Genomic DNA, 26,186 nt, shown 5'->3' on the forward strand with positions numbered 1-26,186 from the left:
ATTGCTGACACCGGATTCCGCCAGCTTGGCAACAGCGTTTGCCTTAGACGGCGAGGGTGGCTCAAGGCGACGGATTTCCGCCAGGACATACAAACCAAGGTGTTGGACATGCCCTTCGACGGGAACAACCTGTTAGGGAAAACAGTGGATGAGTCCTTCCAAGCCATCAAGGCGGACACGGAGACGGCTCGGGCCCTAGGAGTTCTCCAGCAATGACATCCGTCCTTTCGGAACTCCGGAGGCAAGCAAGGTGCTTCCAAGGGATTCGGCAGTGGCTCCTCTACGTACCACCAGGCGGCCTGCTCCTCGTCGCAATAAGCCTATATGGGACGAGGCAAGTCGGGTGGATCCCGTCGTCGTCGCCAGGGAGGCCAAGGCGGCAAGGCGTCCTCCAAGCAAGACTGAACCGACCGTGGCGTCGGGCCCCCACCGAAGCACCCCGGTGGGAGGCCGGCTGGGGAAGTTTGTCAGCGTGTGGGAGTCCATCGCCACTGACCGTTGGGTGCTGGACGCCTTGGCCCAGGGGCACGCCCTCGAGTTGCTAAAAAATAAAAAAAAAAAGTGCCCCCGCATTCCTCCCGTGGCCAGGAAGGAAAACCACGTCCCTCAACTACTACTGGTGGTAAGGGCGATACTCAAGAAAGGTGCCATCGAGCTTGTTCCAAAGAGGCTCTGGGGCTCCGGAGTATACTCAAGGTACTTCCTCGTGAAAAAGAAGACAGGAGGATGGCGACCGATCCTGGACCTGCGACGACTGAGCAAGTACATCAAGGCACAGAAGTTCCGAATGGTCACCCTCCAGCATGTGCTGGGACAGCTGGAGGAGGGCGATTTCCTGTCGTCGTTGGATTTGGAGGATGCATACTTCCACATCCCCATTCTAAAAGGACACCGAAAGTTCTTCAGGTTCGTGGTCCAAGGACGGCACTACCAGTTCAAGGCCCTCCCGTTCGGATTGAAGTCGGCACCCATTGTTTTCACCAAGTGCCTCGCACCAATGGCAGCGCGGCTGCGCCTGCTGGGGATCCACGTCTACCCCTACCTGGACGATTGGCTCATCCGTGCAGGGACAAGGGAGCTCGTCGTAGAACACACAGCGAAGACCGTCCAGCTGCTCACGGACCTGGGGTTCTCCATCAACTTCCCGAAATCCCACCTGGTCCCCTCGCAAGTCGCACTGTTTCTGGGAGCCAAGCTCGACACAATGGCGCGTCTGGCCTCGCCGTCGGAGGAAAGGACAAAGGCCATTCTGGTCAAGGTGGAGCGTCTGCTGGCCACGGACGTGGCCAGGGTAAGGTCCATCAAGTCCCTCCTCGGGATGATGTCCTCTTGCATATATCTTGTGCGCCTGTGCAGGCTTCGAATGCACCCTCTACAGAAGTTCCTCGACGCCCGCTGGATCCAAGCGACGGGCAGCTTCGAGGACAGGATTACTCTCAACGAGACCTTCCGACGAGCGATCCGGTGGTGGGGCACCCACGCTCATCTGGCGGCAGAGACAGACTTTCAGACCCCGGCCCACCAGGTAACAGTGACAACGGATGCCTCCCTAGAGGGGTGGGAGCGCACACCGGAGACCTTCACGCGAGAGGCCTCTGGCTCCCGGAGGAGAAGCCGCTCCACATCAGCATCCTGGAGCTCCGTGCAATGTTCTGGGCCCTCAGGTCCTTTCTCCCATCCCTCAAGGGCAAGGTGGTGAGGATCTTCACCGACAAACCACCACAATGTTCTTTCTTTCGGAAGCAGGTCGGAACCAGATGCCCTGCCCTATCCAAGGAAGCCCAGGATCTGTGGCATTGGGTCATTGCCCAAGGGATGTTTCTGGTGCCGTTTCATCTGGCAGGGATAAAAAAAAACCACCATCGCTGACTCACTCAGCAGAGAGCTGCGCTCGTGCCACGAGTGGGAACTATGCCAGGATCAAGTGGATCGACTCTTTCAGCGATGGGGCAAACCCCAGATCGACCTGTTTGCGACGGCGACGAACTCCAAATGCCAGAGGTTCGCCAGCAGGTTTCCCCAGCGAGGAGCATGGGCGATGCTTTCTCGTTCCCCTGGGACGGCCTGTTCCTACATGCGTTCCCTCCATTGCCGTTTCTGCTCCGACACATCAACCAGCTCAAGAGGTCCCGGTGCAAGATGATCCTCGTCGCACCGGCGTGGCCGAGGCAGATCTGGTTCCCGGACCTTCTGGACTTGTCAGCGTCCCCACCGGTCAAGCTGCCGACGGACGCAGATCTTCTTTCTAGAGAAGGAGGCGCCATCCTTCATCACGACCCGGAGTCGCTGAACTTGCAGGCCTGGCTCCTGCAGCACTAGAGTTTGGAGGGTACGATATCCCGGCTGACTGCAGAGAGGTTCTTGCAAAGGCCAGGGCGCCCTCAACTCTCAAGTGCCACGGACATAAGTGGAAGAGGTTCTCTGTCTGGTGCCGTGCACAGAGGATCAACCCTCTACGGATTACGGCACCTTAAGTGCTACCATACCTACTGTCGCTGGCCAAGGCTGGACTAGCTCATGCTTCCATCAAGATACATCTGGCAGGGATCTCCCGATACACCAGAACTACAGGACGGCCGTCCTTGTGGTCTCATCGACTGGTGAAGGAATTTATGAAAGGACCGTTCCGATTGTTCCTGCCGGTGAATGCTCCAGCCCCGGCGTTGGAGCTCAGCGTGGTTCTGACCAGGCTCATGGGGCCGCCATTCGAGCCTTTGCATTCGGCTCTTTTGAAGTTCCTGTCGTGGAAGACAACGTTCCTGGTGGCCATCACCTCTGCACGACGCGTGGGAGAGATTCAGGCCCTATCCTGCAAGCCCCCATACTTGACTTTTCACGATACGAGGGTGGTACTGAGGATGCACCCCTCCTTCATGCCCAAGGTGCCGTCAGTCTTCCATCTTAACGAGCCCTTGGTGTTACCAGTTTTCTTCCCGTCGTCTTCGTCTCCGGCTGAGAGGACTTTGCACTCTCTGGACGTAGCTAGAGCGCTTAAGTTCTACGTGGACCGAACAAAGAGTTTTCGGAAGAAATCACAGCTGTTTGTGAACTTTGGACCTGTGAACAACGGGAACGCTCTCTCGAAAGGCTTCCATTTCCAGATGGCTCTACGGCTGCATCATGCACTGTCACCGGTTGGCAAACCGGCCGTTGCCCGGCCATCCGAGAGCCCATTCGACCAGAGCGATCGCTGCTACTACGGCATTCTTGTCTGGTTTGCCCCTGCTGGACATCTGTAGGGCTGCTACGTGGAAGTCGACGCACCCCTTCACGAGATTCTACTGCGTCGACTGGGATTCCAGGGAGGAGTCCAGTGTCGGCCAAGCAGTGCTGCGCAACCTGTTTGCCTGAAGGTGGGCCTGGTGGGGAGGTAAGAGTTGCTGAATGTTGAGTTTATGTGATGCTTAATGTTGAGCCTTTTGCCACCTCCCGTGGTTGTGCATGTGTGTACTGCTATGTATTATTATATTCATGAGCATGTGAATCCATGCCAGACCCCATGGTGGAGAAGGAACAAGTTGCTTACCTGTAACTGTTGTTCTCCAGCATGGGTCTGGCATGGATTCACATGCGAACCCTCCCTCCTTCCCCGCTGCGGCTCTTCACTTGGTCATACTGCCACTTTACGTGCTACCAAATCTGAGGATGGCTGCAAGGGGAGGGGCTCAGGGAGAGGACAGTCATTGGCTGTGGGCAGTATGACCCAGAGATCAGTGATTGGTTACTACTAAGAAAGACAGATCAGAAACGAAACTGATACTGATTTTTTCTTTGCCGTGGATTCCCAGCCTGACGACGGGCAATATTCATGAGCATGTGAATCCATGCCAGACCCATGCTGGAGAACAACAGTTACAGGTAAGTAACTTGTTCCTTACCCCAGCTACCATTAGCATGCCCAGGTTTTCTCTGCCACCTAGACCTCCGTCAACGGTTCTGACGTCCGTACCGTCCACAACGGCGCCTCTTCCTCTGCAGGCTCCAGTCGTTGCAGCGTTCCCTAAGGGCTCTGGACTTCTTGCCCAGGCCCTCCAAGGCTGCACCACTCTTGACTCAGGCACCTTGGGATCCCCCAGGTCTCCAGCAATCTACACCAGCTGTGCGGAGGACCTTCCAGAGGATTTTTACTCAGGTCAGGAAGGGGGCCAAGGGGAACCTGACCCCATTCTGCCTATGCCACATCCGGGGTCACCGGCTAGCAGGCCTTCCCAGCTGTTTCACCTCCAAGAGGGCCGGGCCTGGCTCCTGCAGCTGCTTCTGCTCCGAGGGACATGTCTCTGGACATCTTGAACACCTTACATACACTGGTGGCTGAAACACAGCAGCGACTGCCCACTACTCCCGCCCCAGTTTCGGCAATGAGCCCTCCAATGCCTCCTCGTACTCCGCCGACACCGCCTCTTAATGCCCCGGTTACCCCTCGGCCAATGTTGGTGGCGGTGCCCACAGTGGTGGAAGAAATAGTTCATATGGACACTGATGCCACCAGGACTCGCATGGATGGGTTTGACGACTACATTCCTGCTGGCGGAACACCCAGATGTCGACACGCCCACTAGGGCTTCTAAGCCTGACAAGATTGGTTCATTCCACTCCCGGATATCTCAAGCTGCCAAGCTTTTCAATCTTGTGCCCGAGGAGAAGAAAAAGGAAGGCTTCCTTTTTGAATGAGAGTCATCCAAGAAGACATTTGTCTCAGTCCCACTGTTGGACAACATATGGGAGGATGGCTTTCTGGTCATAAAGGCTCCAAATACCACTCCTGCTAAATGTGACCGGTTGTAGTAGTAGTACCGGTTCCAGACTCAGCCTCCAAGTGCCTGAAGTCCCTGCCCTTGCCAGTCTCGGGTCTCGGCCGCCGCTAGAAAGAGGTCTTAAAACACCACTTCTTCATCCATGCTGCCTCCGTACCAGGAGGGTTAGAAGCTAGGTGTGGCTTGCAAGCCCATCACCACCACGTCTGCATGAACCATCAAGGCCGCCAACACCCTCACCATCCTGTCAAGTTATGATAGGGAGTTGTGGTGTAAGTTGGGGCCCATCCTCCGCATCCTCCCTGACGATAAGAAGGTCGAAGCAATGGCCCTGTTCCAGGAAGATGATGGGGCTTCCGACCACGCCATCACCGTCGCTCTGAACATTGCGGATGGCTGGCGTGGCCCTCTGTCGCCAAGGTTTGCTAAAAACCACCAACTTCTGCACAGATGTACAGACCAAAGGGGTTGACATGCCATTCAATGGTGACAATCTGTTTGGCAAGGCGGGCGACAAAACTCTTCAGGCCATAATGACACTGAGACGGCATGTTCCCTTTTCGTCCTTCGGCAAAGGAGGCTGTCCTTTCTTTCCTCCAGGGAAAGAGCCCGCAGGGTTTCACAACCCCCTATCATCAGCCTTCCCACTCTATTGCCCAGGAAGCTTAAAGGAGACACGCCCAGGCTTATGGCAGTGGTACCCAGTGTCGTCATCAATGCCCCGTAGAGGACACAGATGCCAAAGCAGGCCTGAACCAGCCTTGTACCTGCACCCCCACTTCCGCATCCCAGTGGGAAGCCGACTACCAAATTTTGTCGATAAGTGATGAAACAGTTCCCCAGACAAATGGGTGCTGGATGGTCTTCAGCAGGGTGCACTCCTTAGCATTTCAGGGCAAGTACCCCTGCATTCCTCCTGTCACGCGACAAGAACTGCACATGGCACTGAAAGTTCAGGCCATGCTACGCAAAGGCAGTACAACAAAGATGTCCTGACAGGTAAACCAGTAAGTATTACTCTAGCAAGATAGATCACTGGATTTAGAACTCGATGCAAGCAGTGAACAAAGTTCATTTGCAAGTATCTCTCAAGTTATTCAGAGAGCACTTTGACTATTCTGTATATATTTAGACAGAAAACATCATACTTAATCTTTATTTTTGTCACTTTCCATATATTTATTCAATTTATATACAATGAAGAAACATCTTTTTCACATGTTTTTAAAGATAGAAGTTTGTGCGAAGAGTAAAAATGTATACTGAATATTGGTACCAGGCAAGACCTGGGAGAAGTACTATTAATACTTCAGGGAAACAAAAAGCAAACAACGGAAAAGGAAAACCAGTGAGTGAATGCAATGCCAAGAAAAGGTTTGAACAGTTAATAAAGCATAACAATTACTATAAACATTACAATTTGTTTTGCCTCTCTATCTAACAACTAATTGCTTCTCACGTTATCACAGAAATTTGATTAGACAGTTCAGGGGTCGCAAAGGGGCAATAGAACCGGTCCCTCAGCACCCGCAGGACTTCGGAGTGTACTCCACATACTTTCTAGTAAGGAAGAAGTCAGGACGATGGCAACCAATCCTAGGCTTGCGACGCCTCAAGTTCCTCCAATTCCAAAAGTTCAAGATGGTCACGTTGCAACAGGTGCTTGACCAACTGGAGGAAGGGGATTTTCTGGCGACTCTTGACTTGGAAGGTGCGTACTTCCACATCCCAATTTGTCGCAAGCACCGAAAGTTCCTGCGTTTTGTTGTTCATGGGTGGCAATACCAATTCAAGGCACTTCCCTCAGCCTGAAAACAGCCTGAGGGTGTTCACCAAATGCTTGCCCCCGGTGGTAGCACACCTGCGCCCCAGAGGGATCCAAGACTGCTCTTACCTGGACGATTGGCTCATCCGGTCCCGCTCCCGCGCTGGAAACCCAGCACACCACGGGCACCATCTGACTTCACTCGGATTCTCAATCAATCAACTATCTGAAGTCTCACGTAGTGCCATCACAGAACGCACTGTTCCTGGGTGCCAAACTCAACAGTCTTGTGTCTGGCGACTCCCTCAGAAAAGAGGGTGCAAGCCTTCCTGGGAAAGGACCAACAGCCGTCGACAGATTCTGTGGCAACAGTCCAGTCCATTATGTCCCTGCTGGGGATGATGTCTTCCTGCATTCATCTCAAGTCACTGGCATATGAACTAACAAAATCGCCCTCAATCGGGCATTCCGTCAAGCCTTGCAATGGTGGTCAGTTCGTCCACACCTCCCACAGGGCGCTCCCTTTCAGATCCCTCTGCATGAGGCTACAGTCGCGACCAGCGCCTCTCTGGAGGGTTGGGAAGCCCACACATGAAGCCAGAGGCCTCTTGCTCCCAGAGGAAAAGGAGTTTCACATCACAACATCCTGAGGCTGCAGTCTTCCGGGCTCTCAAGTGTTTTCAGCCTCAGTGCCAGGGAAAGGTGGTGCTAATCTTCATGGACAACACCACAGTCATGTTTTACATTGGGAAACCAGGCAGGAAGTGCTCCCCCACTCTCACCTTGGAAGCACCATCTCTGGGCGGGCTATTATTCAACACATGTTTCTTGTCCCATTTCACCTGGCCCTCATCCAAAACCTCATTGCAGACCCTCAACAAGGAGCTGCGGTCCCGTCACAAATAGGGAGCTTCAGCAAGCACTCAAGTGTTGTGTCTCTTCAACGAGTGGGGTCTCCCTCAGATCAACATCTTTGCAATGTCTGCCAACGCCAAGTGTCCGAATTTTGCCAGCAGATATGCTCAGCTGGGGAGTCTGGGGGATGTCTTCTCGTTCCCCTCAGAGGGCCTCTTCCTGCAAACTTTCCTTCCTATTCCGCTATTGCTAAGACTGATCAACACACTCCAACGTTTCCACTGCAAGATGATCTTCAATGCACTGGCGTGGCCCGGGCAGATCTGGTATTCAGACCTTCTCCACCTGTTGGTGGTTTCGGCCATCGAGCTTCCTTCACTTCCCAACCTCTCCAGAGAAGGAGGGTCAATACTGCCCCACGCCCCAGCATCTGAGCTTCACGGCCTGGCTCCTGCAGCCTTAGAATTTCGACACTGTTTGCTGCCCTTTGAATGCAAGAACATCCTAGCTAAAGTCAGGGCCCCCTCTACATTGGCTTGATACAAGCACAAGTAGAAGCGCTTTAGAGTGTGGTGCCAGCCACGGAAGTTCTGACTGCTGCACGTGACTGCTCTTCAGCTTCTTCAGTACTTGCTCTCTCTGGCCAAGGCTGGCCTCGCCCAGGCCTTCATCAAGGTCCACCTAGCTGCCATATCCTGTTGCTCTCGGACCCCAAGCAAACTCTCCTTGTGGGCACATCGGCTTGCTAAGAAGTTCCTCAAGGGCCTCTTCAGAACATTTCCTCCAGTGAAGGCTCCTGCGCTGGCGTGGGACTCAACGTGGTACTGTCTGAACTGATCTGGCGTCCATTTGAACCAATAGATAGAGCCCCTTTGTTTTTGTTGTGGAAGACTGACTTCCTGGTGGCGATCACCTTGGCCTGGTGGGTTGGGGAAATGCAGGCTCTTTCCTGTAAGCATCTGTATTTTTCCTTTCACGCCACAAAGGTAGCTCTGCAATATCATCCTTCCTTCATGCCAATGGTTCCATTAGGCTTTCACCTCAACTAACCTTTAGTTCTGCCAGTTTTCTTTGCCAATCCTCTTTTGCCTGCTGTAAGAACATTGCATTGCTGGACGTTGAGCGCACCCTGAAGTTCTAGGTTGCAATCATGAAGTTCTTTTGAAAGAGGTCTCCGCTTTTTGTCATTGTACCTGTGGGACATGGGAAGGCTCTATCTAAGGTTTCCATCTCTAGGTGGCTCTCCGGCTGTATCGTGCATTGCCATCATCATCTGGTCAACCAGTTCCACTTCCAGACCGGCCGAGAGCCCATTCCACCAGAGCCATCACAGTTATGCCAGCATTTCTCTGATGATCCCCTGCTCGACATCTGCATGGCTGCTACGTGGAGGTCTAAGCCTACCTTCACAAGATTCTACAGCGTCGACAGGGATTCCAGGGAGGAGTTCTGGGTCGGTCAGGAAGTGATTCGCAACCTGTTTGTTTGAGTTGAGTCTGTTCCAGGAATGAGTATATATCTTCTGTGAGTCTTGCCACCTCCTGTGGTTGTGTATATGTACTGCTGTGTAATCGTATTCATGAACTTGTGAATCCATGCAAGACCCCATGCTGGAGAAGAAACAAGTTACTTACCTGTAACTTTTTCTCTCCAGCATGGGTCTTGCATGGATTCACATGTGAACCCTCCTTCCTTCCCCTCTTTGGCTCTTCTTGGTTCATACTGCCACTCTACGTTCCCTACCAAATCTGAAGATAGCCACCAAGGGTGGAGCTTAGGAGGAAGAATGTCGTTGGCTGGGGCAATATGACCCCAAGTGACACTGATAGGCTATAGAGGAGACATGCAGTTTTTTAGTTTAAAGCTAAAGTGAGTTAAATCTACTGAGGATTCCCAGCCCGAAGCCGGGGAATATTCATGAGCATGTAAATACATGCAAGACCTATGCTGGAGAACAAGAGTTACAGGTAAGTAACTTGTTCCTTATTATTGAGGGTGGTATTCATGTGGCCCATGACCAATTCCAGGTGTTCTATGTTTCCCCTAAGAAGTCCTTGACTTCCTTGGTACGTTTTTTAGGTTCCTTTTCTCTCAGCTGTTCAAGGGAGGAGGCCTTCCCTGTCAGTGAGCCTCTCCAGGTGGCCATAAGGACATCCCCGCCAATTGCACCCACGGTTTCACACACTGGGTTGCTCAAATTAATTGTATCAAATTCTTCTTATTTCATTGCATACAACGGGGTCCCGCAGAAGACTTGCGTACCATTTTGAGGACATGGGTCTGGGTTCCATAGTGGCATGGTTCAAGGTCAAGTGGACAGGGGCGTGATCCAAAAATTGTATTGGTACCCTAGTTTGGGTCTCCCGTGCTTAAAAGAACTTCCTCAATCAAGATGAATTCTCTTTGGGAATGGGACTCCTGCTTGTGGAAGTAGTAAGAGAAATCTCAGTCCCCAGGATAAGACCATTGCCACACATCTCAAAAACATGCCTCATCTAAGACCTGAATAGGATTAATGTAAACTTGGTTGCTGTTCCAACAGTCATAATATCCCTCTTGGATAATGTCATATGTCTGGGAAAGTCCCTTAAGAAACAGTTCTGTTGTTAGAAGCATAAACTGTGGGGATTGTGGTCGTATGTGTTGCCAATTCAACTTTACGCATAAGGAATTCACTCTCCTCCCGACACTTTCTCAACCATGAATCGAGAACTTGATGTCTCTCCAAAACAGAATGCTTACCCCTTCATTTTATCCTCTTTGCCAATGTAAATATTGGCTTGCAATATAGCCTGTGCTCCACAGCCCTGGGAAGGTGCCTCTTGTGTATATAGTGTCTGACCTCTGGTTCCTCAGCCATGTTGTACGCACATCTTCGTGGCACAAGTTCAATTCTCTCAAAATCAAAGTAGTGGCATTTATTAGCTCAAGGAATGTGGGCAAATATCATTTGTGTAGAAAGGTGCCCTTAATAGAAAGGACTCCACAGTAAAACCACCCCAACTGAGATGGCACAGTAAAAGAGGCCCCCCTTCGATGTAGTCTTTCTGCAGAGAGCAACATCACTGCCAATGTTGGATGCTGTAAAAATAAAATACATAAGAGGACAACAAAGAGGAAGCTTCCACCCCAGAGAACAGAAATATACCTGCCAGAGGAAGGACTATCCTTCCTAGCCCCACCAGCACATACCTTCAAAAAATGTTAACAAGATTAGAAAGCTGCTTAACACCTAAAAGAGTTCCAATGTATGGCGCCACCAACAGTCTGCTTTCCCTCGCAAAGACTTGCAGGGGCAACATCGGTTTACAGTGAAGGGTCTTCTTGCCTTCAATGCTTACAATGCGAAGGAACTGTCGTAAGAGATAGTGTCGCATGGGAATTGAAAACTGAACATCCTTGCCCAGATTATGATCCACCACCATGAACCCTTAGCAAGAACTGCCACTTAATCTTCATCCTGCCCCTTCCTCCACATCATCATTTCTCCTTCTGTGTCTGCCCCGGTGTTATTCATACACCACTGTATTACATACGGCATTCTCTGTAGTTTTAAGTCCTCTTCCACTCTATGTACCTCCTCTACCGGATTTCTCCCAGTGTCTTCCAGCAAGGACTGAAATCTTTACCCTCATAACATCCCTCTGCTGATTTAGAGAGTTCCCTTGAACCTCTCATCCTTGTTCATCGAGAGGGAGGTAGTGGCCTGATCAGTCAAACTATCCGAAGGGCCCAAACTCCTGTTGTGTGGTAAAGGGGTCTCAGATTGTGTCATATTTTCTATTATCCATAGCTGGGTGGCAGATCACGCTGGTCATGGGACCATCTTGTGCGTGAGTAGCCAACCCCCCAATTAGATAGTGTCCAGTTCAGATGTTTCCAATCAGAGCACAACCATTAGTCTCTTTTTAGAAACTGTTCCTGGTTAGCTGTTTTGTTTGATGAAAATACCATTGGGACTGAGATTAAAGAATCTCATCTAGCAAATGTGGCATAGCAAGGTCCTCATTTAGTGATCTGTATGTTAGCCTTCGAATAGAGTTTATAGACAGGAATGTTAATGCTCTGAAGAAATGACAAACTATTCTTTCTTTGAAGTTGTCTTCCGGACATGTATATTTTTTGTTGAGCTTCAGTTGCATGAATTTTTGAATAATTATTTGCTATTATAAAGGTGTGGTAATTGTGTTACAAAATGTACATATATTTTGGTCTGAGATTTTTTTTGCATAATGATTTGCCTCAGGAATTCATAGTAACCATTTAGAGATCTCATTCAATAGGAACTAAACAAAGTCAACTCTCAGTTGGAGCAAGTTACGTCAAAGTTGCAAGACAAGCTGGAGCACTGTTATCAAGTGGAAGGCAGTCTTAAAGAGTACAAGGAGAAACATCTAACCATAGAACAAAAGGCTGAAGAATTGGAGGCACATATCAAGGTCTGTATAACTGGCAAAGTAGTATAGTACACAGCATCCTTTTATTGATTTACTGTATTTTTTTTTTTTTTAAAAAAGTTATGTAACTAGGACACTCCTCTCACGGAAAGTATTTTTTTTATCTTATTTTTGCCTTTTCTGATTATACAAAATAAAAATGTTATAATATGATCTGAAAGAAACAGTTGTGAATCAAACTAATCAAAAATATACTTGCCATTAATTACATCTATTGCAAAAAAGGTTAAATTACAGGCAGGGTTGGAAGTTGATTGAATAACACTGGTATGGTATTCAGGGATACACACCCTGATGCATTTCTATTACACATTTCTGCATATAATTAATGTGGACTTGCCGGATCATGTATCTGCAAAAAGTGTTTCATGTCACACAAGTATTTTTCATTACCAACTGGGAGGGGAGATGACTTTTAAAGAAATGCACAACAAATTCTAACAAAACACAAGAGGTGATGGACTGGAAGGTTTAGAATTAATCTTAACCTCTGCCATTGCTCTGGGCAACCCTCCAGACCATCGTTCTTCGCCTGCCAAGCCATTACGGAAGGTGAAAGACCATATGCAGATAAGCCTTCATCCCACCCCTAAAGGGGAAGTCTAGCCTGAGTTGCTAGGTCACATCCTTTCTCACAAGACCACAAGCATCCCCAGACTTCTGTAATGGCTTGGCAGGCTGAAGAACAGTGGTCTGGAGGATTGCCCAGAGCAATGCCAGAGATTAGGATTAATTCCAAACCTGCCATCCATCACCTTTTGTTTTTCATAAGTCACCCTGAGGGGGACAGTTATGCCAGGACGTGGGCCCCGAGCCTGCTGGTCCTAGAAGCCCAATCTTCTACTCACTGATGACGCCCATGAACCCGAAACATGTCTGGGGATGCTGGTGGTATTGTACAAAAGGGATGTGACATAGCATTTTGGGCTGGACTGTCCTTTTTGGGATAGGACCAAGCTTGATTTGCATATGGTCTTTTCCCTTCTGTAATGGCTTGGCATGCTGAAGAACGATGGTCTGCAGGGTCTAGAGGTTAGGATTAATGTCAAACCTTCTAGCCATCACCTCTTTTGTTTTGCAACAAATTCTAACAGCATTCTTCCCTCGCAAAGCAGCGCAAGCTATACGGACAATCGCATACAAGGCCTTATTTAGCAGGTATCCAGTGAACATGTTGGCAACAAAAATGGAGTCAGTGAAAAAATCCTGGTGAAAATACCTCTACAGTGAAAGTCACCAAGCAAAAAGTAGTAAAAAAATGCAGCTGAAAAGTAGGGAAAGATGCAGTGCTGCTAGGTTAGGTGTTCGGGTTAAGGAGGGTTTAGGGAACTTATGATGATTGCCTGATTAAGGGTTAGGAGAGGGGTTGGAGTAAAAGCACAAATTAGGATTAGTGTAAAGACTTTGGTTAGATTTAGGGTGAGGGTTAAAGTCTGGGCTGAGGCTGTTGGGGTTTGGCTAGTGGTCAGGTTAGAATTAAGGTAAGGGTAAGTGTTAGGATAGGGGTTATCTTAATGCTTGGGCTAATAGAGTAATAGCGGAATAAAGTGTTAAAGCAAGGGATAAGAAGTTGGAGAGGGCTGGTTATGTTGGCATCGATTGAGGGTTAGGATAAACCTACGAGTTAGGGTAGAGTAAGTTAGAGTAAATTATAGAGATGCGGTTACAGTAGGACTAAGATTAGGATTAGAGCAAGACTGGGTTAGGTTCAATGCTATGGAATCTGTGGAGAGATGGGGTTGGGTTCACTGTTCGTTTTCTATTTATTTGGTATTTTGTATTGAGTCACATGCAAATAAAATGTTTTAGTGTGCTGAAAGACTAGTGTTCATAAGGGTTCAGGGTAGAATAAGGGCTGTAATTCGAGTTAAAGGAATGGTTCGCCCAAAAATTTGTATTGCCCCAAAAGATGGGCAATAATAAAACAAATATACTCGCACTTTTTTTTTTAAGTTCCTATGTCAAATTTTGAACAATTCAAGCTCAAAAATTTTTAAAAAACCAAGCACATGGGCGCATCCGTTTTGTGAAATGGATGCCCGCCTGTGCTGGCTTTTGCTTTTGAGGCACTAATGAAGGAAAAGCAAGCCAGCTGTAGTAAACAAAAGCTACCACTGGGTGGCTTTTCCTTCATTGATGCCAGGACTTGGAGGACGCGGACCGGAGACTACAGGCAGAAAAGCTGCAGCTGCATCTCGGTAAGTGCTATTTTTTTTTTATATAAGCACTAGCTGCAGTTTTTTTTCTAGGTTTTCCGGGCTGGAGGAGCACGGAAAACTTAGAAATAAAACCGCAGCTTTGAAAACGTATTTGTTTGCGGTAACTTTTGAAGCAACCGCAAACATAAATACAACGTTAATGTGTTTGAAAATGCTGCAGTTTTTCTTTCTAAGTTTCTCAGGCTCCTCCGAGCCGGAGGAGCCTGAGAAACTTAGAAAGAAAAACCGCAGCGTTTTCAAACACAACAGTGTTGTGTTTCTGCCTGCCGTGGCTATCACTTTGGGTTTCCGGTGCTCCCCCAGGGGAGCACCGGAGACCCAAAGTGAAAGCCAAGGCAGACAGAAACACAATGCGGTTGTGTTTACATGCTGCAGTGTTTCTGCCTACAGCTGATTTCCCATTTGGGGCACTTGGGCTCCCCACGGGGGGCCCGAGAGACCCAAATGGGAAATGCTAAATGCTGCAGAGCAGATTTAGGCAGAAACACAACGCGTTGTTTTCTGCAGTGCTAAATGCTGCAGTGTTTCTGCCTAAATCTGCTTTCCAATTTGGGGCTCTCTGGCTCCCCTTCGGAGCCCGAGAGCCCCAAATGGGAAAGCAGATTTAGGCAGAAACACTATGCGGTTGTTTTCTACAATGCTAAATTCTGCAGTGTTTCTGCCTAAATCTGCTTTGCCATTTGGGGCTCTCGGGCTCCCAGTGGGCAGCCCGAGGGCCCCAAATGGGAAAGCAGATTTAGGCAGAAACACAACGTGGTTGTGTTTGAAAACGCTGCGGTTTTTCTTTCTAAGTTTCTCAGGCTCCTCCGAGCCGGAGGAGCCTGAGAAACTTAGAAAGAAAAACCGCAGCGTTTTCGAACACAATAACGTTGTATTTATGTTTGCGGTAGCTTCCTCCAGCCCGGAAAATGTAGAAAAAAAAAAAACAAAGCTAGTGCTTATTTTAAAAAATAAATAGCACTTACCGAGATTCAGCTGCAGCTTTTCTGCCTGTAGTCTCCGGTCCGCGTCCTCTGAGTCCTGGCACCAATGAAGGAAAGTGGTAGCTTTTGTTTACTAAAAATGTGAAATGGATGCCCGCCTGTGCTGGCTTTTGCTTTTGAGGCACTAATGAAGGAAAAGGCAGCCAGCTGTAGTAAACAAAAGCTACCACTGGGTGGCTTTTCCTTCATTGATGCCGGGACTCGGAGGACGCGGACCGGAGACTACAGGCAGAAAAGCTGCAGCTGCATCTCGGTAAGTGCTATTTTTTTTTTTTTAAATAAGCACTAGCTGCAGTTTTTTTTCTATGTTTTCTGGGCTGGAGGAGCCCAGAAAACTTAGAAATAAAACCGCAACTTTGAAAACGTATTTATGTTTGCGGTAACTTTTGAAGCGACCGCAAACATAAATAAAACGTTATGCGGTTTCTTTCTAAGTTTCTCAGGCTCAGAGGAGAGAACCTCCAGCCCGGAAAATGTAGAAAAAAAAACCGCAGCTAGTGCTTATTTTAAAAAATAAATAAATAGCACTTACCGAGATACAGCTGCAGCTTTTCTGCCTGTAGTCTCCGTTCTGCGTCCTCCGAGTTACTACAGCTGGCTGGCTTTTCCTTCATTAGTGCTGCAAAAGCCATCACAGGCGGACATCCAGTTCACAAAATGGATGCGCCCATGTGCTTGCTTTTCCAATTTTTGAGCTTGAATTGCTCAAAATTGTACATAGGAACTTAACAAAAAAAAGTGTGAGTATATTTGTTTTATTATTGCCCATCTTTTTGGGCAATAAAAATGTTTGGGCGAACCAATACTTTAAGATAAGGTTTTCAAAAGTGGTTACCGTAATTGTGGAGGTTTTGTTAGATGTTTGAGTCATTGTTGGGGTTTACAGCCTTGTAATTCTGTGTGTATAAAAACAGCTTGTTTGGCAAACTTATTACTGGCAACATTTTCACCATTTGCATGGCATGTAATGAATGACTACATTTCTTTTAAATGACTTTTTGCTAACTAATTTTTCACATGGCTACTTTTTCCTGGGGACATTTTCCATACCATGGCACTGTCACATTTCCGCCATACCAAGCTTTTGGCTATTCTGAGACAATTCATGCACCCATACTCTGGAACAACTTGCCTGTAGATGTACGTTATATTGATAATCTCTTTATCTTCCCGAAACACATTAAATATTTTTTTCACTAACGCTCATGACTTGTGTTTGTGGTTCTTTTCCTTGTTACTCCACGTTGTCTAGCTATCTTCATCAGTTGTATGGTTTTCTTCAGAATATGAGCTGTATATGTACTTAAGTTGTAGGGTCACCCTTTTTTGATATATTTCCCTACACTTCTTTCTGCGGCACTCTCGGGATCCCTAGAAGTCGGATGGAGATGCCAATAGCAATGGAATTAAAAGCCCCAATTCAAGTACCTCATTAAACCTGTTTAGGGCAATCGATAGTTGTTCTTTTCCATTATTCTATCCACTTCCGATGGTTAGGTCCTTAGTAATAGGTGTGCAAATTGTCCTTTTAGAATTGTACTGTCTCGGTTTCTGTGGATCTGAAGGCAAGCATTTGTTTGTGGACTGATTCAGCAGTGTGCACAAAAGTTAATAATTAACCAGATTGTTCTGCCATTAAAGCTGCTTGGATTGAAAGTAACAATCGGCCTCATTACAAGTATGGCAGTGTGGGAAAACATGGGCAGTAATGGAATTACCGCCACTTTTCCTGCACCACCTGTTAGGGAGAATTATCATTCTAGTGCTTAATTCCTCCCACCTTGGAGACCCCCAGCTCTTTTACTGGACTTAGGACTTTTTCATTTTAACCCTGGAGTGAGTGAGACCTTTTTCTTATTGTCTCATAATTTTACCTGATTTGGATGTTGTGTTCTCACTGTTTTTGGACTCTGACAAACTCCATAGGCATCTGTTTTTTGTATGGTGACACACAAAACCTTCAGTGCAGTGTCACATAGAAATCCTTTAGATTTTTCATAAGGTTTAAATACCTTTTCTTGTGAGAACTACTGTTCGCAAGAATAGTAAAGTGAAATTGACCTTACTTAGCTTTTCTCTTTGTAGGTCCAGCACACCCCATGTTATGTGGAGTGATGTTGGGTTACCTAGTAGCCCCTTATCTTACCTTCTCATGTAACCTTTTTTTTATTTTACCCTTGCTCCTTTAAATGACTGGTGGCAGTGGTTTTATTTTCCTACGTTTGTGCTTTATTACCGCAGGCTGAATCCTCAGCTGTAGTATAGCACCCACGGGTGACCTATTTTAGTCAAAATGGCCCGGTCTTTTATTTTCTTGCCATTTTCTGTGCGCCAAGTCATGTTTGAGCCCTTTGTTCGTTTTGCCTTTGGTAGACAGTCCTGAAACCCGCCTCTGGCTCCAGTGTGTCTGGAAAGGCAGGATGCGTGGGAAGTTTCAGAAACGCCCCTGTTCTTTTATATCTAGGAGTGCATGAATGCAACCTGTCCTGATTGACTGGCTGTCCTTTTAGGACAGCCACCCTGCTGTTTGAGTGACAGCCTATGCTGTGTGTGAATGGGAGAAACCTGCTCAAAAGGCAGGGGTTTTGGGACTAGAGGCAGAGTCAACCACTCGGAAAAACACCTGACGAAGAAACCGTGAACAAAGCTTGCTGCATCCTCCTGGACCTTTGAATTTCGCAGTGAAGCCCTGCTGCTGTGCTGAAACTCCTTTTTCTGATCGACTAGAGAAGCTCGGGAAGGGACGACTTCTTAAAGTGGGTTAGTGGGACCAACTAAACCAGAGGCAAACTCCACTGGACCATCTTCCCTGATTGGCTGTACTTCTTCGCTGCTGCAAGAACCGAGTGCCAGGGGTTGTCTAGTTCAATGTCTACATCCGTTGTCTAGTTCAACATCTCCAATCCAGCCAGAAGCTCCAGGAGTCTCCAAAGGACCCTCCAGAAGCAGGACGACCAGAGCTTGAGTCCCCTCACCAGAGTGCAGGACTCAAGGAGTAAAGGAAGCCCAACCGGTATCCGAGATCCACAGTGGTGCTGTTTACCGCGCACTGAAACTGTGAAGTGCTTCTGAACTGAAAAGAGCACGTAGCTGTCAACAACCTCCAAATTGCTGCACAGTAGTCCTCCAGACGTCCACCCTCCTGTCCCCAAGACTGAGGCTCGGGAACCCAGAATCTGCATCTCTGCAACAGGACAGAATCCAGCTGGACTACTCTTCTTCAAATCAGAGGTATTGTTTAGACTTGGGATACTTACCTCAGTGTCTTTTTGAGCTGTGCCTTTCTCAGTTGAGACCTGCATTGGCTTACCTTAAAGTTGATTCCAACTCTACATTTCACCAGTGTAACCGATTGTGACCCTACAAGTGATTTCTACAAAACTCTCTAACTTTGTGCAAGACATTTATTATCTAAGAAGTGACTATGCTCCATAGTCTGTGCTCCAATTGACTTTGGCTGTCCTGGCTCCCTGCAGACTCTTCTAGTCCATTAGCTTTGATATTTCTTTCCCTTATAGCTGGTAACTTGTTTTAGACTGTTATTGCTGGGAAAGGCTTTTCTAGACTTCATTGGAAGATGTAAGTATACTCACATGCCCTAAGAACTTGTCTAACCTTGTTCTTTCCTTTTAACCTTTCCTTTAACCTCAGAATATGTAAAGTATAACTAGTGATATATAAATGCCATTACTGTCCTTGTGAATTAAGTCGCCACTGGGTGTAGGAAGTGAGTAAAAAGCATCTCTAAAGAGTATCCACTAAAGTTGTGCTGATTCTAGAAAAGTATTTTAAAATATATTTGATTGTCACATATCTTGCCCTTTTTAAAGAATGCTTATTTAAAAACCGATGTTAAATAAATAACTATAACTGAAACCTTGAGTGTAAGTGTTACTTTGCTACTTGTATTTGCAAATTTGGTTGCTACAGCTCACATTTACCCCTGTTGAGATAAGCCTGGCTGCTCAGTCACACTACCAACTTGTGTAGTACAGGCCTATACCAAAAGGTGGGTTACCTCATACCAAGCAGATAAGTATTGTGTAGTCGAACACAGTGCTACTACACCAATTCTTACCTAACGCTGCCATACTACTAGTATGGCCCTGGAGTGGGGATTTACAATAAGCTTGTACCTGGGAAGCTTTACTGGGTTGCTGTGCGATAACTCCATTAAACTGGGAAACCAAGCTTGGCCATTCCAATCCGTAGTGATCAGAATTAGTGAGGCCTTCTGCCTCCTCACCAGAGCTAATGTTCTTGCGATCATCGAGAAAGGGGGAAATGCGTAACTCACGTCCTGCCCCCATGATTGGAGAAAGGCGTCTGTTGCTCTGCCTCTGGGTTCTGGCCTCCAACTGAAGAACCAAGGTAGTTGATTGCTCATCCTCAGTGCAAACAGGTCGACCTGGCACAGACCCCATCGCGCCACCAGGCTTTGAAACACCTCCCCGTCCAGCTTTCAAGCGCTGGCATCCCTGAGGAATCTGGAGTTCCAATCGGCTACCTCGTTCTGCCGCCCCAGTAGGTATTCTACTGTCACTGATGCCTGTCTCTGCAGACAGAGGTGCCAGAACTCTTTTGCCATCTCTGCCAACATACTGGACCTTGTGCCACCCAATCCGTTTATATACCTGACCGCTGACACATTGTCCATCTTGAGCAGCACACAACATTGTGCCCTCACCTGAGTCCAGTATCTCACCCATTAGTTCCAGGCCATTGATGTGTAATGATGTTTCCTGATCCAACCACCTACGCCCTGCCGACAGGTCCCCGCAACGGGCTCCCCATCCCCATTTGCTGGCGTCGGATTCTATAATCGGGTCAGAGGATGAGCCAAACATAGCTCACCCTTTCTATGCGTCCATGTGTTGGAGCAACCATTCCAATTCCTCTGTCACCGCTCGGGAAATTGGGACGCTTTCCTCGTAAAATGCGCCCCTATTGAGGTGTTGGATCTTACCTCTGCAATGTTCAGTAATGTAATGGCCCCAGGAATATTGCTTGAATCGATGAGGCCAAACGCCCCACTAGTCTGGCAATCTCTTGTAATGACAACTCTCTCTTCGTCAGTGTGTGCCTGATCTGTTTCTTGATGTCGTTCACTTTGGAAATTGGTAAGCTGAGTGTCCCCCCAGGTCGTGTCTACCACAAACCCCATGAGTTTCATGGATTGGTCCGGTTGGACACTGGATTTTTCCCTGTTGATCAGAAAACCCAGTCTTTGAAGTAGTTCTAAGGTGATATTCACTTGTACCTTGAGCATTTATTTGTCCTGGCACATTATGCACATGTTGTCCAGATGTGTCACCATGGTGCTAACGTCAAGCTGAAGTGTAGGCAACAAAATCCCCATGTTGACTTCCCCCACGCCCCAAATCTCAGCAATCTCTGCTGTTCTTCCGCAACTGACTGTCAGATATGCATCCTTGAGGTCTATCCGGGCCAGCTAATACCCCTGTCATATGTCCTTTAGAAGGTGAATCCCCTCCATTATCAAGTGTCTGGAAATCACACATTTTTCAAGCCTCTCAAGTTGATAATTGGTTTCAACTTGTGTTTCCCTTTGACCAGAAACACATTGTTTGTGAAACCTATAGAGGTATCCATCACTTGTACTATGGTCGCTCTTCACTATAACTCTCCGTTCCATTTCTAGTAACTGTAAATCTTCTATGCTTAGGCATATACGACTGGGATGGGGGTGGAGGGGTGACTGCCTTGGTGTCAAGTGAAAATCTATGTGAAACCCTTGTACCGTGTCCAAGAGTTTCACAGATCTTTGGATATGGACAGCCAGAAATCTAAATGTTTTGCTAATTTCCAGCTTACTGCGCGTAGTTCTATGCTTATTGCACACTTCGTCTCGCTCTCACCTGTGTTATTCTGTTGGCAGTCTCGTTGTCGCCATCATCTGCCCCTTACTCTACCTCAGGAGGGAAAAAAGGGGTCCGTCTTTCAGTTGTTCTCTCTGTTGTGTCCCATTACTGAAGAACCTGTTGTATTGGTACTGGCTGGTAGAGCAGCCCCTGCCTCTACCAGCCCTCCCGAAAATGTGTCTGCCGAACCCCCTCTTCAGTGAGGCTTGTGCTTTGTCAAGGGCCGCATACGAGTTGGAAAATGTTGTTGGTTCCTTTATAAATGTGTCTCTGAATAATTTCCCTTTCGCAGCAGCCACTGAATCTGAGGATGCTAACTCGCTAAGCTTGGGATCTATTTTCACCAACAGAGACCTCCTCCTTTCGGTAGAGATTGTGCATTTGCCATTCCCCAGCATATAAATGGCTCTCCGCGCCCATCCAATTAATACCACTGGATCTACTGCTTCATTTTTCTCTGAGCCTCTTCTGCCATCTGGAGTATCTTTGTGAGCAGACCCACAATGTCCAACATCTTGTCCTGGTAAGAATGCCAGGACCTATCCAAGCCGTTCCTCATATCTTTCACGTACTTTTCCCATAAACGTGACCATTTTATCGTCAATCTCCGGAGTGTCAGCAATCTTCTCAGGGAGATATGGTCTTGGGCATTCAGCCCTGAACTTGTTCCTGACCTCCGTTGCCATTGGTGCCCTGAGGCTTTTCTTTAGGTAAGCCTCTACCTTCTTAGGAGGCTCCCATTCTGAAGACCGGGGGTGGATTAATGTGTCTTGGTCAAAATCTTCACCCCCTTCTGTGTCTTAAACATCGACCTTCCTTTTCTTTGGGGCTTTCTTACACTCCTCGTCTGATGAAGATATTGAAACCACTTCCTACTCCGAGGATTCAGCTTGCCAGTCTTCATCCTGTTCATCTGAATTACTGGATAGCCCTTGCTAGCCCTTACTCTGGGCCTCACCTTTTTGCTTTTGCCACATTTCCTTTTTGGTGGGGGGGTCTGGTCGTCTTATGCCGTGCAGGCTGATTTTCTTTTCCCTTTACCTTTCCCGTGCACTTATGCGCGTGAGTTTTTCCATTCCCCTGAAGAATATCAGCATGTCCTCCATCAGTGCCCCATGTTGGGACCCATGGCCCATCATGGCACCTATAGCCTTTTGTAGTACTTGGCCCATGCTGGGGTAACCTCTCTTGTGGCTGATCTCAGCTTTGCAATCATCACTGGTGCTACTCCTCATTAGAGCCTTACAGGAGGGTATTTTAATGAATAAAGGAGTCTTGGGCCTGTTCCCTTCAGTATTACATATATAATGTTAGCAGTGAGTCCAGTACCTGATATTTCAGCCTCCAGTTTTTACATGGAACTGAGCCCGCACTTGGTACACGTTGGTACGCTACTCTGGCCAGCAGGGGCGCTGTGGGCACGTTCGCACACCTTACAGATGAGCTGAAATAACGCTCTGTCCTTTGATTCCACCCAATAAACTGTTGACAAGGTGTCTGGGAGACTACTCGTTCGTCTGCTTTATCACTGCAAACGGTCATGGAAATGTGAAACGGAGTGCCGGAACTAATTCATTCTGTTGCGCTCCGATCACACCCTGTGACCATTGTGCCCCCTGCCAACCGTCCTCCGATACTGCGGTCGCCGGAGGAGCCGGACGATAAAATGAACATTCGAGGGGATTGGGTCCTCCGATGTATTCCACATCTATGACAGGTAATGTCCACAGCTGTGATGCTTCGGAAAATCTTTGGCCTCTGCGTCCTGCGTCGATGACGTCGATGCGGCATCCCCGAGGACCACCTCTGACGGCCGACGTCACCCGATGTGAAAAGTAGGACGCACGACACCCATAGCCTCAGTTCCGTTTTTTCCGCAAATGTGTTCGCTTCGTGAATCTCGGTACGCCTCGACTCTTTGGAGTTTGCTGTTTTCAGTTCTACGGTTCGTTGAACCTGTTCGGTTTGTTGTGAAGACCTGTTCGTGGTGATGTCTTCTTCGTCTTCAATCCCGCGTCTGGGCTTCAAGAAATGCGGGGATTGTGGGTCCAAGATGTCGGTCATAGACTCGCACGACGCCTGCCTCTGGTGCCTCGAGGAGGCCCACAATATGGACGACTGTGTCGACTGCCAGTCGCTCACGGCAAAGGCCTTGCGGGAACGCAGAAGAAGCTGTCGGTAGGCCGGGTGTCTAAGCCCCGGAAGTCGAGGTCTGCGGGGCTTTCGACGGATGACTCGAGGGGCGACTCTCCGCGTCATCGTCGGAAGTCCAGTGGGTCTCCTTCCAGGAGTCGGTCTCGCCACTCCTCCGCCTCTTCAAGGCATTCCCGGAAGCGCCGGCATAGGTCGCCTTCCCCGTCCTCTTCCGAGGACACCGCCCGTCGGCGGGTCGCTTATCCCTCCATGTAAGCGACACCGGAGGAATGGGCTTCCTTCGTGAAGCAGATGCTAGCAATTCTTGAATCGCAGGGCACTGGTCCGTCCGCACCTCCGAGTGGGGTCGGTCGGCACCGGTCGAGAGACACCGCTCGTATGCCTTCGGGCACGGGTGGTCGGCACGGCTCGCGGGAGAGGTCCCGCTCGGACAAGGGTAGCCGTTCTCGCCATGTCGGTTCCAGGTCCCGGTCCTCGACGCGCTCGAGACCACGTGATCCTGTGCCGTCTTCGAAGAAGTCGACGCCTGTGGCTCCGAGGTCGTCGGCGATTTCTCTCGGGGCTCCGCCTCTGAGGGATCATCGACACCGTCGCTGCCTAGGTCGTCGAGAGACACGCTCGGAGCTCCGGCTTGGAGGCCTGTGTCGACGCCGCCGATGCTGGCGGCGCTGCAGCTGACGTCGACGCCGATTCGCTCGACGTCGATGCCTTTTCTGTCGACGCCGGCGCCGACTTGTTCGGCGCCCTCAACGCCTTTCGAGGCGGTGGTGTCGGAGGGTCCCAGTGGCACGGGGTTTGCCCCTAGAAAGGCTCTGGCTAAGGTCAGGCACTGCTTTGGTCCACAGAGGTCTTCCTCTTCCTCTCCCCACCTGGAGTATATTTCAGAGGGTGATGAAGGCTCTGATGGCGGCTTGGTTCCGGTTACGGTACCAGATGAACTTATCTCGGGCCATAGCCAGTTTGATGACCTGCGGCAGACTCTGCATGATGCCAGTGGACTAGACACCTCTCCGGAGGTGGAGTTTTGTAGACCGAAGCCTGGCACTCATGCCGATTCTTCATATCGGCGCCTTATGTCTCGGGTCACCGAGTACTTGGGTTGGTCAGCTCCCCTAGGGGAGTTCGTTCAGGATAATCTCATGGACATCCTTGATCTCGGTCCCCCCACTGACCCGGTTTTGGCTTTTCATATGGCTCTGCAGAGAAGGGTGGCGGCGGCTTGGACTGCTCCGGAGAGTCTCCAGGCAGTGTGCAAGTCTTTATCGCGAAAATACCGTCCAGCCAGTAGCGACCCCTGCTACTTGTCTAAGCACCCCACTCCAGAGAGTTTGGTGGTGCAGGCGGCTATGGCCCCGGCAAAGCAGGCGTCGTATCCTACCATCCCTCCGGATAGGGACGACAAACGTTTTGATGGCTGGGCGAAGAAAGTGTTTTCTTCGGGGGGTATGGCGCTTCAGGCGGCCAACTCCATATGTGCCTTGTCTCGTTTCACACACACTCTGTGGAACTGTGTTGCATTAGCGGCTGAACATATTCCCGAAGGGGACGAACGGGATGGCTTCCTTGCTATGGTTCAGGATGGCATGGATGCCATGTGTGAGGCCGTTCAGTCAGGTTTGGACTTGGCGGATTGTGTCAGCCGGTCCATGGCGACGAGCACCGTAATGCGCAGGTTTGCGTGGTTGCGGAAGTCTGGGTTCGCTCCTGATGTGCAGTCCCGGCTCCTCAACATGCCCTTTGACGGTGAACACCTTTTTGGCAGCAAGGCTGACGAGAGCCTTGAGAGGTTGCAGACCTCCAAAGCTGCAGCAAAGTCGTTGGGCACTGCAGTTCGCCAACCTCTGCCTTTTCGTCCTAGGGGACAGCAATGGAGGGGAGGTTCCTTTCCCTATTACTCGTCCTTCAGTAAAGCGAGGGGAGCTAGCAGTCAAAGAGGCCATCGTAAGAGTGCCAGAGGTGGAAATAAAGGTTCTCGAGGTGCCAAGGCCGCTCGGGCAGTTGCCTCTTTGCCGTCGGGCAACGCCGCAGCCGCTACCACTCAGTAGTGAGGCCAGGTCCCATGGTTCGCCGGTTGGGGGAAGGCTGGCGCAGCATCTTGTAGAGTGGCAAGCCATTACTTCGGATGTGTGGGTTCTGGAGATCATAATCCACGGCTACTGTCTTCCTTTTCGGCAGAGGCCTCAGGACAATCCACCAGGGAGCCTCTCTTTGAAGAGTCCGGGTCCGTTCCTTGCACAGGAAATTCAAGCCCTGCTGGAGAAAGGCACCATAGAACTGGTGCCTGTAGCAGAGAGGAACAAGGGATGGTATTCCCCTTATTTTTTGATCTCGAAGAAAAACGGGGGATTGAGACCCATCATGGACTTGCCCGGTTTGAACAAACTCCTCAGGAAGGACAAGTTCAAGATGGTGACTCTTTCTCAAGTCCTCCAGGCCCTTCAACTTCAGGACTGGTTGGTGTCTCTCGACCTCAAGGATGCTTACTTCCATGTGCCGATCCATCCCAAGCACAAGAAGTACCTGAGGTTCGCGGTTGGCGACTCGCACTTTCAGTTTCGGGTCCTGCCTTTCGGATTGATCTCCGCCCGAGGGTTTTCACCAAGCTCATGGTGGTGGTGGCAGCGCATCTCAGGAAAGGGGGGGATTCACGTCTACCCCTACCTGGACGATTGGTGATCAGGGAGAGCTCTCCCGAGCAAGTCCTGGATCATCTGTCCGTCACTTGCCACTCCCTTCACAGGCTGGGCTTCTCCCTCAATTTAAAGAAGTCCCATTTGACACCAACGCAGCGGCTCCAGTACATCGGAGCAGTGCTCGACACGTCCCTGGGGCTGTGTTTTCCTCCTCAGGTGAGGGCTCTTCACATTCAGCAGATGGTGCACAAGTTTCATTTTGCCCAGGATCTCCCAGCGTCCAAGTTCTTGAGACTGCTCGGCCTCATGGCATCCTGCATTCTTCTGGTGCCAGAGGCTCGTCTGCGGATGAGATCTTTGCAGTGGGCACTCAAGCTCCAGTGGTCTCAGTCCTCCGGCAGGCTGTCGGACCCTGTTCAGGTGCCGCCCTCGGTGGCCCGGGACCTTCTGTGGTGGGCCGTCGAGGGCAATCTGATGAAGGGGG

The 26,186-nt window shown here is 49.2% G+C and overlaps 1 protein-coding gene across 4 annotated transcripts in view; it reads left to right on the top strand.

Moving 5' to 3' along the window:
* The window catches only part of EEA1 (early endosome antigen 1), a 1,786,886-nt gene that overhangs the window by 913,947 nt on the left and 846,753 nt on the right, over positions 1-26,186 (top strand). For all 4 annotated transcript variants that reach the window (XM_069629072.1, XM_069629073.1, XM_069629075.1 and 1 more), the window contains one exon: positions 11,658-11,813. In XM_069629072.1, the coding sequence (XP_069485173.1) occupies positions 11,658-11,813 (156 nt within the window). The remainder of the gene's footprint in view (positions 1-11,657; positions 11,814-26,186) is intronic.

This window comes from Ambystoma mexicanum, chromosome 12, assembly GCF_040938575.1.
Source record: "Ambystoma mexicanum isolate Mex_15411 chromosome 12, UKY_AmexF1_1, whole genome shotgun sequence".
NCBI lineage: Eukaryota > Metazoa > Chordata > Amphibia > Caudata > Ambystomatidae > Ambystoma > Ambystoma mexicanum.